Below are 12116 nucleotides of genomic sequence, written 5' to 3' on the forward strand. Positions count from 1 at the left end.
GTGGCATGTAGAGATCTTATTGCTTGTGTGTATAGCCCAGTAGATGGGAGGATTGCCTCACTGAGTGTTTATCAAATACTCATGCATCTCAATTTGTGTTTGTGGTGCAGGTAAAGGCAAATTGTGTAGCGTGGAATCATGGCGATGAGGAGGAGGATGATCTAGGGTCTCGTTTGTGTGGTGTTGGTTATATTATTTATGTTGGAACCTTGGTTAGAGTTGTGATAGGTTGCTGGATAGATTGGATAGGAATGTTATTGTATTGATGATGTATCGTTTCTGTATTATTGGTATGTTTCCGCTGTGCATATTGGTTGTTATTGGTTTAATGAGGAAATGGTGGTTTGGGTGGTTCAATTAAGTAGTATGGGATGCTTAATTATATGTTGTATTTATTATTAAAAAGAAAAAAAAAGGGTCGGTCGTTTCAATATATATCATGTAGTCTATAATATTAAAATTTAGCATTAAAAATTTACAATGATATTCATCTGTTTTTTTTGTAACCCATACAACAAAAAATATGAAATTGAAAACAAAACAAAACGAAAAAATGATTAGAGGTATCGTGGAAGAGAATGAGAGAAGTGGAGAATGTGAAAATGAGAAAGTAAAGAAAGCCAATATGGGAGAATGAGAGAATGTTTATTTATATGATGAGAATTGATGGAAGTTACATTTAGAATTATGGAAGTTATAATTATAATTTATTGTGTTTGAATAAAATTGAGGGGTGGAATATGACTAATGCATAATTTATTTTATTTTCAGTTATAATTTTATTTAATGTGTGAGTTAAAAAAAATTTATTTCAATTAAACAATTAGAAAACAAATTAAAAAATTAAAAAAATTAGAAAGCATTAAATGAAAATCAACCAATAAGGGGAGACCAAAATCTTACTTTTATATATATGATTATGAGAGTTACAATTATAATTTATTGTTTTTGAATAAAATTAAGTAGTGGAATATGATTAATGCATAATTTATTTTATTTTCAGTTATAATTTTATTTTAATGTGTGACTAAATGTATTATGTTAATTGGGTCTTAAATATTGTTTAAAGCAATTAAACAATTAAAAAAAATATATATAAAAAATTAGAAAGCATTAAATGAAAATCAACCAATAAGGAGAGACCAAAAACGGCGAATAAGCTGGCTCGCCATGTTCGTACAGTTTTGCATTTAGTAAACTATGTAAATGTTTTTCCTTCCAATTGGCTCGTTTGAGTTGATAGTGTATTTTGTTGACAAAAAAAACAAAAAAAAAAAGGACTCAGGGGATATAAAAAACCAAAACACTTCTAATCAAGAGAGGAGATCACAAATTACAATCGGCATTGGTTATAGCCTCCTTCTTTGGCGTCTTTGCAGCTTCAATATAAGAAACTAAAATACAAAAAAAAACCTCACAAAAATATCAAAAACTGTATTTAACATCCATCAATGGAGGCTATAGCTTGTCAAGAGTAGAATAACACACACCTTGTTCTTTTTCCTTTATCAAAAGGATACATGCTGCAGAACAAACAAACTAAAATTTCAGTTCAAACACTTAGTCAAAGAAAACAACAGGTTTAGTCAAAGCTTACACGGTTCATGTAATGTTGAATAACATGTGGACTATCCATTATTCCTCGTGGTTCACGCACATGTATATATAACTAGTAGGTAATTAATCAACTCAATGAAAACAAAAAATAATAAATTTGATATTTTATTATATAAACTTTAGTTTTCAAAGTTAGTAATTCATATAATCACGACATATATCAAAGTATATCGATAATACTTTGACATGTATGAAAAGAATTTTTATTTAACAATTATAGGAAAATTAAAAAATCCTAAAAATAAAAGAATTACAATTAATATTTTTAAAAAATACAGAAAACCAAAAGTAATCTATTATATCACTAATTCTATTAGAAAAGTTATATATTAAATTACTAATTTCAATAGGAAAATATGTGCAATTAATAAGGAAAATATTTGCAATTTAATTGCAAGTATTATTTATTTAAGTATTATTTATTATAATCATATAGTAAAAAGAACTTTATACAGAAAAGTGATTAAAGTATAAAAAGATTTAATGTATTAAAATTAGTGATTAACATAATATAAGAAAAACAAGATAATCAAAATAAGAAATTAATGTAATTTTCTTAAGTTTTTCAATCGGTTAATGATTTGATAGCGTATTCAGTATTATGTTATTATATAAACCTTGGTTTTCAAAGTTAGTAACTCATTTGATCGTGACACATGACAAAATCTTTAATTGTTAATTGACAATACAAGATTTTAATGAATATATTGTTAATTTTTATCAAGTGAAAATTTGGTTAATAATAGAATTAACTAATAGCAATGTGATATGTTAATTAGGTGTCTAACATTTTCTAGTTTTTGACTTTTGCTCCCTATACATACAATTGCTTCATCTAATCACCTCACAAAATTTTTGTACTCCAAATCTGAAGTCTTCCAAAGAATCATTAACCCAATTCTAAAGATATTGTAGACTACATTCCAAATATTTATCGTATGTAGTATATTCATTAAGGTTATAGTTTTCAACAATCAACATTCATATAATTTTTTTTTTTTGTCAACCAAACATTAATTTAAAATAAGACTCCAAGATTGGTTGCCCAAACTGGAGGAAAAGAGTTTACAAAAGAAGTTGCGGAAATTAAAGATCTGGAGGAGCGAGCAAGGCAATCTGCCCGAACATTGGTCGTGCGTGGAATCTTCAAAAGCTGGAAGGAAGGAAAGGAAGAGCGAAGCAGAGTGAACTCATCCAGCAAATTGGAGAACGCGGGCCACTCATTTGGGCATTGCACCATTGATACTAGTTTGGCACAATCGGACTCGAAGAGCTGACAATTAACACCTGAATCCGAAAGGGAGGTCATCGCCCATAACAGCGCCTGTAATTCCGAATGTAAGGGTGAAGGACCGCGCCGCTGACTTCGTGCTCCTAATAACATCGTTTTATCCTCACTATTACAAAGCCACCAACCTAAACCTTCCAATGGGTCTGAAACTTTCCAAGATCCATCTATCTGACACCGACGACCAGAATCCCGAACGTCCGAAGGTAAGGGAATTCGAGGTGCCGCATTGAAAGACCTGACCTCCTCCCAAAGAAGCATATCCACGTTCGCCTGGTTTATAACCTCAACCGGTTCAGCTTCATAACCCTGAAAAACTCTTTTATTCCTGTCCTTCCAGATTGACCAAACTACCCAAGGCAATTTCAACCGAAGATCTGAAGTTATCGGCGCCCGCCAAAACAGAAAATCCAAATTCGGAAAAATAGAGGCAAAGGGAAATCCCTCAATACCAGAGCCTAATGGGGACAAATCCCAAATACGACGTGATCGAGGACACTCAACCTCCAAACCACATCTACAACAGAGCGTCGCGCACCGAACTCCCCGATGTACCAAACGTTCCATCACACAGATAGATAGCCGGAGGCCATACATTCATATAATTTTTTTTAATGGATAAATAAATACATTTTTTTTTGAATTTTTTCTTTACTATACAACATTATTTTTTTTTAAAACGACAAAAAAAAATACAACATTATTTTTTGTATTAAAATAAGTTGAAATAGCTTCTTTATATATTTATTTATTTGGATTTTTGGAAGAAACCCAAAAATTGAATAAGGTTGATAAAAAAAATATGGAAAAGCTATGAAATTAAAAAAACCTTCACTGCCTTCTTCTTTGCTCTACGCCGTGCCGCCTTGTCTCTCTCAAACTCGCTTACCCTATCGAGCCATTCCTCGCAGGTTAGCTTCTTCGGCCAATACTGCTTTGACCTTTCCTTCTGGGTTCGTTTCTATACCTTAAAGTTTCTGCCTTTATTCTAAGGTTTCTAAAGTACAGAGATTTATAAACCCCTAGTTGTTTCTATTCAATGTAGAAGCTTTTTAACCTAGATTAGTCAGGACTGATAGCAGTATTGAGTGTTTAGGATTCATGCATGTTCCTTACTCGCTAGGTTCTGATGAATCTAATGGTATATATTTGCCTTTAGATGCTGAGTTTTACAATTTAGTGTGGTGTTGAGCTAATTCGAAGATAAAATCTCTGTTTTAAACTTTGTTTTCTGGGTCTATATGATCCAATTTATGTTTTGCGTGGGTTCTGGGAATAATAGATAACAGTTTGGTTGGATCAGCCTTCAATTGGATCCTGAGTTTGCCAGGCAGTTGCAAAACTGATCAATAGGAGTATAGATTGATGAAACTATACAAAATTACATTCCTTTTGTTTAATCCCTGTAGTAGTTTGTTGTTTTTACGAAAGAAGTGAACTGGTATCAATGAAAGCATCAGATCTTTGTTTTGAAGAATTGGCCTTAAGCTTTTGGCCTTAAGCATCAGACAATTTTATTCCTTCTAGTGCCTCAATCTCTGTGAAAAAGATTGTTTTTGGAATGTTGTTAACTGGTTTGTTTCTGCTCGATCTAATTTTGGGGTATTATGATATTTTTTTTGGCTCAGGGTAAGGGTTTCATCATCCACATTCGTTAATACAAAGCTTGTAACATTAAGAAACCGACCTGTTAATTTGCACATATACTGTTCTATGGCTGGTACTGATAAACGCCGCTCTTGCCACCACGACGAAAGCCCTACAAAACCAAACAAGAAGAAGAAGGGAGGTCGTAATCCAGAGAAGAATCTCCTTATCAATCTTCATTCTTGTTCCAAGTCCAAGAACTTCTCAGCTGCGTTGGCTCTATATGATGCAGCTATCACTTCAAGTGACATCCGCCTCAGCCAGCAACACTTTCAAAGCCTTCTTTACCTCTGCTCTGCGTCCATTAGTGACCCGTCTCTTCAAACCCTTGCCATCGATCGTGGCTTCCAAATTTTTGATCGTATGGTTAGTTCCGGGGTAAGTCCTAATGAGTCCTGCGTCACTGCAGTGGCACGACTAGCTGCTGCCAAAGGTGACGGTGATTATGCTTTCAAGCTTGTCAAGGACATTGTTGCTGTCGGCGGTGTATCTGTCCCTCGTCTGAGAACTTATTCTCCATCTTTGCTCTGTTTCTGTGAGAGTATGGAGGCTGAAAAGGCTTATGAAGTGGAAGACCACATGGATGCTTCAGGTATTGTGTTGGAGGAGGCAGAGATCGCGGCTTTGCTGAAGGTAAGCGCTGCCACGGGGAGAGAAAAGAAGGTTTATAAGTATTTGCATAAATTAAGAGAATGTGTTGGCTGCGTTAGTGAAGAGACTTCAAAAATTATCGAGGAATGGTTCTGTGGAGAGAAAGCTAGTGAGGTTTGTGCTAATGGGATTGGTTCTGATATTGAGCTGCTTAGAGCCGCTGTTTTGAAGAATGGGGGTGGGTGGCATGGTCTTGGGTGGGTAGGGGAAGGCAAATGGACTGTGAAGAAAGGTAGTGTTAGTCCAGCCGGGAAATGCTTGAGCTGTGACGAGCATTTGGATTGTGTAGATACGAATGAGTTAGAGACTGAAAATTTTGTGGATTCTTTGGTGGCTTTGGCTGTGGAGAGGAAGGCGAAGATGAATTCATGTGAGCCAATGGCGGACTTCAGCGAGTTTCAGGTTAGAAAGAAATAATGGATGATTTCTCTTAATGCAAAAACGACTTACGCTGCCCTTTTTTTGTTTCTGCATTGTTGTTTAAACGCTGCATACACGTTTAGCATGAGTTGATATCAACTGGGAATCATATTTAACTTCTGTATAGTTCCAACTGGGAATCATATCTAGAAAGAATAGTGAATGCTCCAGTGTAGCTTATATTTTTTTAGATCTCCTTGGATGTAATGTAGGCATATCTTTTATTCCTGCTGGAGCTCTAATAAGTTCAGTACTTTAATCAACAAATTTATTGAAAACAGAAGCATGTTGATTATTACAGTATCTATTTATCATTCAAAATTCCAATCATTTTAACTATTTGACAGGAGTGGCTTGAAAAGAATGGAGATTACGAAGCTATAGTAGATGGAGCAAATATTGGACTCTACCAACAAAATTTTGCAGATGGTGGTTTCAGTCTACCACAGGTTCTCATTGTTTTTTCTTCCTTTCCATTTTTGAATGCATACATGCCTGCGAATAACTAACACAATTGCACATGTGCAGCTTGAAGCGGTAGTGAAGGAGCTTTACAATCAAAGTGGTAACAAAAAGCAGCCGCTAATTCTGTTGCACAAGAAACGGGTCAATGCGCTTTTAGATAGCCCGAATCACCGGAATTTGGTGGAAGAATGGATTAATAACAATGTCCTATACGCGACTCCACCAGGTTCCAATGATGATTGGTATGAACTGACTTAAAGCTTCTTTTATAATCCCACTAACATGGTTTGGTTTTACTCAATCTTTGGTTTCTTTATTTTTTGGCTTTTTGATTTCAGGTATTGGCTCTATGCTGCCGCTAAACTGAAGTGTTTACTTGTGACTAACGATGAGATGAGAGATCACATTTTTGAACTATTAAGTAACAGTTTTTTCCAAAAATGGAAAGAAAGACATCAAGTTCGGTTTACCTTTGTCAAAGGTTGCCTGAAACTTGAAATGCCTCCTCCCTTTTCAGTTGTGATCCAGGTTTTTTCACAATCTTATATCAAATCTTTGTCTTCTGTTTTTCTTTTCCTGTTGAAATCAATACCTGAATCAATGTTTTTTTTCTTGGGATAAAATTCAGGAATCCGAGAAAGGATCATGGCACGTTCCAATAACGTGCCTAAACGATGAGGAATCTTTGAGAAGCTGGATTTGCATTACAAGGCAGAGTGTATAGATTGAATCACTCTATTTGTCGAAGTCATCATCATCATTTGACCAATTTTTGAAGATTATGTTGAAGGAGTAAAGTCTCCACCGTACGATGTTAGAAGTCAGAACAGTTTTAGTTTTAGAACTCAGAAAGAATGTTTTATAAAGGTTTTGGATCTTCTTTTCGTAAAATTTGGTTCAACACAACAAGTTACATCAGATGCCATGCCTGCAGTTGTCAACTCGTCCGCTTCCTTGTCGGACCTAAAAATTTGAAATTAAAAAAAAAAGCATATAATGATTGATTTAGGGGGGTGTATTCAAATTGACATTTTAAGTGATTTGTGTAAAAGTTACAAATCCTACGTTATTCAATCATGGATTTTAAAAAGTCTCCTGAAATCCAATGTTATTGAACTGATGATTTAAAAATCTACTTTAAAATCTACTGTTATTCAAAACAGTTTGTGGATTTGGATTTTAATAAATTTTAAGGATTCTAGAGGATTTGAGAGGATTTGTTTAGTTAAAAATACAGAAATCCAAATCTCATGGTTTTAGGTGGGATTTGAAAGAATTTTCCTATAAATCATATCAACTTCCCTAAAATCTACAAAAATTCCAAATTTCTTAAATCCCATCAAATCCTCCAAAATCATTGTTTCGATACATCCCCCTTAGTGTTTATTTATATCTGATTAAAACATATAAATAACTAAAATATAATTTCTATAATTCTGATTTTAGTTTAGTTACACAAAAAACAGTTTTGATCCGGTTTTTTTTGTTTTTAACATCTGATAAGCTTTTATTGCTTGAAAGAGTGGTCCTCTTTGAGGATATTTACAAGAAAACCATAAATGTAAAAATAGCTGTTACAATAGATATTGTTCGGTAAAGGTTCTTTAGCCAAACGATCTGCAGCTTTGTTGTCGTGTCTTCGTGTCCAAGCAAATGTAACTTCCTTGAAATTTTGTTTCCAATAATTGATCTCACGAACCCAATTGTGTACATGAAAGTTGTGTTGATCTCCAGTGATTAGTTTTGTGACTGTTGCATTATCTTCTTCAAAGGTTACTCTCTCAAAACCGAGTATCCAAGCTTGTTGCATTGCAATGAGCAGGGCTTGAAGTTCTGCCTCCAAAACACTATCACATATCATGCCTTTGCTATGTCCAGAAGTTACATAAAAACCTTCAGAGTCTCTAATTATCCAGCCTGCTTGTGGTGTAGTATTCTGTCGGAACTAGCTATCATAATTACACTTAACAAAGTTCCCTTGTGGTCTTGTCCATTGAGAATGTTGTGATCGTTGTTGTCGATGGTTCTAATATGTTTCGGTATCTTCAGACCAGCAGTTAACCCATTCTTTTGCTTCATTGACCGCTTTAGAAAGATCCTGGTGCCAAGTACTTCCTTTTTGTTGGTAAACCAACATATTCCTACTCTTCCATATTCTCCATAAAGTCCAGATAGGTAGTTGTCGTTCAAGCGTAGTAAGATTCTGATTGTTGTAGCAATCCACTATACCTTGGAATTTGTCCTCAAAGCTAGTTGACAAACTAATAATGTTGCTGTTAAGATTTTGACTTCCTCTCCAAATCGATTGGACGTAGTGACAGTTGAAAAATAAGTGCTCTGTTGACTCTTCTTCTTGACAGCAGCGTTTACATTGAGGATCTGTAATTATTCTTTTGTGCCTTAACTCCGTACCCGTTGGTAGTGCCCTTGAAAGCAGTCGCCATAAAAAGTGTCGTAGTTTGGGAGCTATATCCATTTTCCATACAGCCGTCTTGAACCTTTGGAGTCCTGGAGGTGGACGTACTGCCTCAACTTCATACATATGTGTAGCCAACCAGTAACCAGATTTTACTGTATATAGACCTGAATCGTTGTAGTGCCAGCCAAGAAGATCTGGAGTAGGTAATGGGCTTAAGTGAATTCTTTGGATTAGTGACACATCTTCAGCAACGATAATGCTTTGTATGAGATCCATGTTCCAGGTTCGCCGTTCTGCCATGATAAGATCTTTAATCTGTAAATAGTTCATTTCTATCCCTTCGATACTTTGTGGAGGTCTTGGCGGATTGGTTGGTAGCCAAGGATCAACCCAGACATTAGTACTTGCGCCATCTCCAATCAAAAAACGCATACCCTGTTGAATCATATCTCGACCCTCGAGCAAAGATTTCCATATAAACGAAGGATGGTTAGCAGATCCAGCAGAAAAAATGTTACCAGTCGGATAATATCTTGCTTTGAGGAAGCGTGTAAGAAGACTTGTTGGAGCATGTATTATTCGCCATATCTGTTTTCCAAGAAGTGCCAGATTAAACTTCTCTAAGTCTCGAAAACCCAATCCTCCTTCTTTCTTTGGTAAACCCAATCTTTCCCAAGAAACCCAGTGCATCGACCGTTTGCATGGTGTTTTGCTCCACCAATAGTTTGCCAAAATACGATTTATTTCTTCACAAATGCCTTTAGGGAGCTTAAAGCAATTCATTGTATAGACTGGGAGAGCCATTGCCACTGTTTTTAGGAGAATTTCTTTACCTGCTTCTGATAGATACCGATGTGACCATCCTTGAGTTCGTTGTTTAACCTTGTCAATCACATACTGGAAGTTCTCCTTCTTTTTCCTGCCAATATGTTTTGGTAAACCCAAATATTTACCACAGCCTACATCATTATGAATATTTAGGATTCTTCGTAGTCTCGTTTTGATATGAGGTTGAACTCGAGCGCCAAAAGTGATAGCTGATTTTGAGAGATTGACAGCTTGACCTGATACTCTTTCATAATCTGTTAGAATCTTCATGATTGTGGAACAGGATTTTGGATGTGCATGACAAAAGAACAGAGCATCATCAGCAAATAATAGATGGTTAATAGATGGGCCAGTATTGCTTATCTTCATCCCTTTGAGCTTGTTTTCCTCAGCTGCTTGTGATAGTTGATGACTTAGGACTTCAGCACATAAGATAAAGAGATATGGAGATAGGGGGTTACCCTACCTTATTCCCCTCTCTGGTGAGATCTGACATTTTGGAGAACCGTTGATCCGGTTTTTTTTCTTATTCGGTGTAGTTCTCACATGGATACTATTCTCGACTAAACAACTAATATGTGACATTACTAAAGTAACAAATTTGTTTTTCAATAATAATAAAGAAGTAAAGAAATGGTTGAAAGTAAAAAACGAAAGCTATTGAAAGTAAATAATGATTGAAGTAATACATCAAATAACACATTAAAACTATAAAAATAAATAATAATGCTAGGATAATGGACAACCCAAATTTTAGTCAGTTATCCGACTACACGACTAAGTTATGACAGTTCCAAAGAAATGGAAGATTATTTTAGTAAAATCATGAAACAACAATTGAATCAATATTTCTGGTCGTACCAAAACTTTTAGCACTATTTTTTATAGAATTTCCATTTATATTATTACCATCGCGTTAACATTGAAAATTTAATTCTTTCATATTATACAAAAAATACATGTCAAAACTTAGGAACAAAATTAATAAAAATGAGACTTTTTTTTTTCATCGAAAATATATTTATTTAAATTGAAGCATCTAAATACAATTGTTCAGAGAGCTATACAGGAGGGTTACAATGATCTGAATAAAAAAATAGAATTTTGTAAACCAAACTTTGCGAGTTTGTGAGCAGCTTCATTGTTTGACCTCTGAGTAAAACTAATTTTAAATTCTTGAAATTTTGATGCCCAGAAACGAATGTCATGAAGAATACTTGTAATTGTAATATCAGTTGTATTAGTATTGATAAGTTTAATCAGAACTTGGCAGTCCCCTTCAAAATAATATTGCTTTTATGCCCCGGATCCAGACGTGTTGCATTGCCACCAATAATGCTTTAGCTTCGGCTTCTAAGGCTGATGATGATTCATGTAGTTCAGCTGCTCCCCAAAATATCGAATCTCCAAGATGATCTCTAATAATCCATCCAGCTGTTGTTTTGGAAGTAGAACTATTATAACCTCCATCGAAGTTGCATTTCAATCTGTTTGTTAATGGTCGAATCCATCTTGTTTGCGTTCGAGTAGGTTGTAAAATTCCTGAATATGAGTTATTATGTATGGAATGTAAATCTATCCATTCCTTTGTTTCCGCCTTTGCTAACTTGACTACTTGTAGAGGTAAATTGTTTCTGTTATTGAAGATGAAATTGTTTCTAGCCTTCCAGAGTCTCCACAGAAGCCATAAAGGTAGAAATTGTTGCATAGCAGTGAGTAAGTGATTTTGTTGTAAATCCAAAATAGCCTTGATATTTGTTTCGAAATCATCACTTGGATTTTGTAATATAAGAAGAGGTGTTGCAGATAAACGCAATGTCATAATGGCAAAAGGACATGTGAAAAGTACATGATTGATTGTCTCATCTGAAAGGCCACATCTTTGACACAAAGGATCAATAATCATTCCCCTCGTAATGAGACGCGTCGAAGTACCTAAAGCTTTGGAGAGAGCACGCCATAGGAAATGTCTAATTTTTGGCATAGTTTTCGTTTTCCAAATTCTGTTTTTTAACTCTGTGTTTCCGTGAGGAGGTGACTGACGATCCATCTGATTTTCTGGTAAATGAGTTAACATCCAATAGCCTGACCGAACTGTGTATTCCTGTAAAATCCGCGAACCAATTTTGTAATTTTGGTGTGGGTGTTGATCGACACCCTTGTGGGCATCGATCGACACCATGTGTTTCCGGTTTAGTCGGGTTTGTTTTAATTGCTGATTGGTTCGGTTTGGTTCAATTAAAATTCCTAAATCGCATTTAAGGTGTTAAGAGACGAATTAAGGGTTTTGGGGAAGTCTCATTGTTGTCGCCGTTGAGTGAAAAGAAAGAGAGAAAAGAGAGAAAAGAGAGAAAAACGTTTCTGAGATTTTCTGGGCTTGTTCTTGGAGATTTTGGAGAGATCTGAGGCTGTAGAAGTGTTAGCTGTTGCTGGAAACGAAGGGGGAGCTTCTGGAGGTGTTGGTTCCCACGTTTCTCAATCCAATCTCCTGTTCTTGAGGTGAGTGCTTGACCATGGTTGATCTAAGCATGAGATCTCTCTTGTTTGGGTGTTTTCTTTGTTGTTTGTGTTGTTTTGTTGTTTGGGTTCGTTGCTTTTGTGATTCCTAGTGATTTCCGTGGTATTTGGGTGAGTTTGAGACGGATTCGAGACGATTTGGAAGGAGAGTTCGATGTTCGGATTCGCGCAGATCGTGTCTGCAGAAGAGGCATCGATCGACACTAGGAAGCATTGGTCGACACCACTTTGAGGGGCATCGGTCGACACTGTTTAGCATCGGTC

The 12116-nt window shown here is 35.6% G+C and overlaps 1 protein-coding gene across 2 annotated transcripts; it reads left to right on the forward strand.

Annotated features, from left to right (window-relative positions):
- On the forward strand, positions 3706-7006 carry LOC104731336 (proteinaceous RNase P 3-like). 2 transcript variants are annotated; one of them, XM_010450670.2, is made up of 6 exons: positions 3706-3858; positions 4534-5605; positions 5971-6072; positions 6152-6330; positions 6427-6616; positions 6717-7006. In XM_010450670.2, the coding sequence occupies exons 1-6, from the start codon at positions 3719-3721 to the stop codon at positions 6810-6812; spliced, it is 1779 nt and encodes a 592-aa protein (XP_010448972.1). In that variant the 5' UTR covers positions 3706-3718; the 3' UTR covers positions 6813-7006. The 2 variants fall into 2 exon arrangements, with proteins under 2 accessions (XP_010448972.1, XP_010448973.1); XM_010450671.2 differs by having other exon boundaries at positions 3719-3816.

Source organism: Camelina sativa, chromosome 12 (genome assembly GCF_000633955.1).
Source record: "Camelina sativa cultivar DH55 chromosome 12, Cs, whole genome shotgun sequence".
NCBI classification, from domain to species: domain Eukaryota; kingdom Viridiplantae; phylum Streptophyta; class Magnoliopsida; order Brassicales; family Brassicaceae; genus Camelina; species Camelina sativa.

Coding starts and splice junctions, on each gene's coding strand:
- LOC104731336 (XM_010450670.2), top strand. CDS start 3,719: ATGAAATTAAAAAAACCTTCACTGCCTTCTTCTTTGCTCTACGCCGTG. Junction 3,859..4,533: donor GCTTTGACCTTTCCTTCTGG/GTTCGTTTCTAT, acceptor TTTTTGGCTCAG/GGTAAGGGTTTCATCATCCA. Junction 6,331..6,426: donor CCAGGTTCCAATGATGATTG/GTATGAACTGAC, acceptor TTTTGATTTCAG/GTATTGGCTCTATGCTGCCG.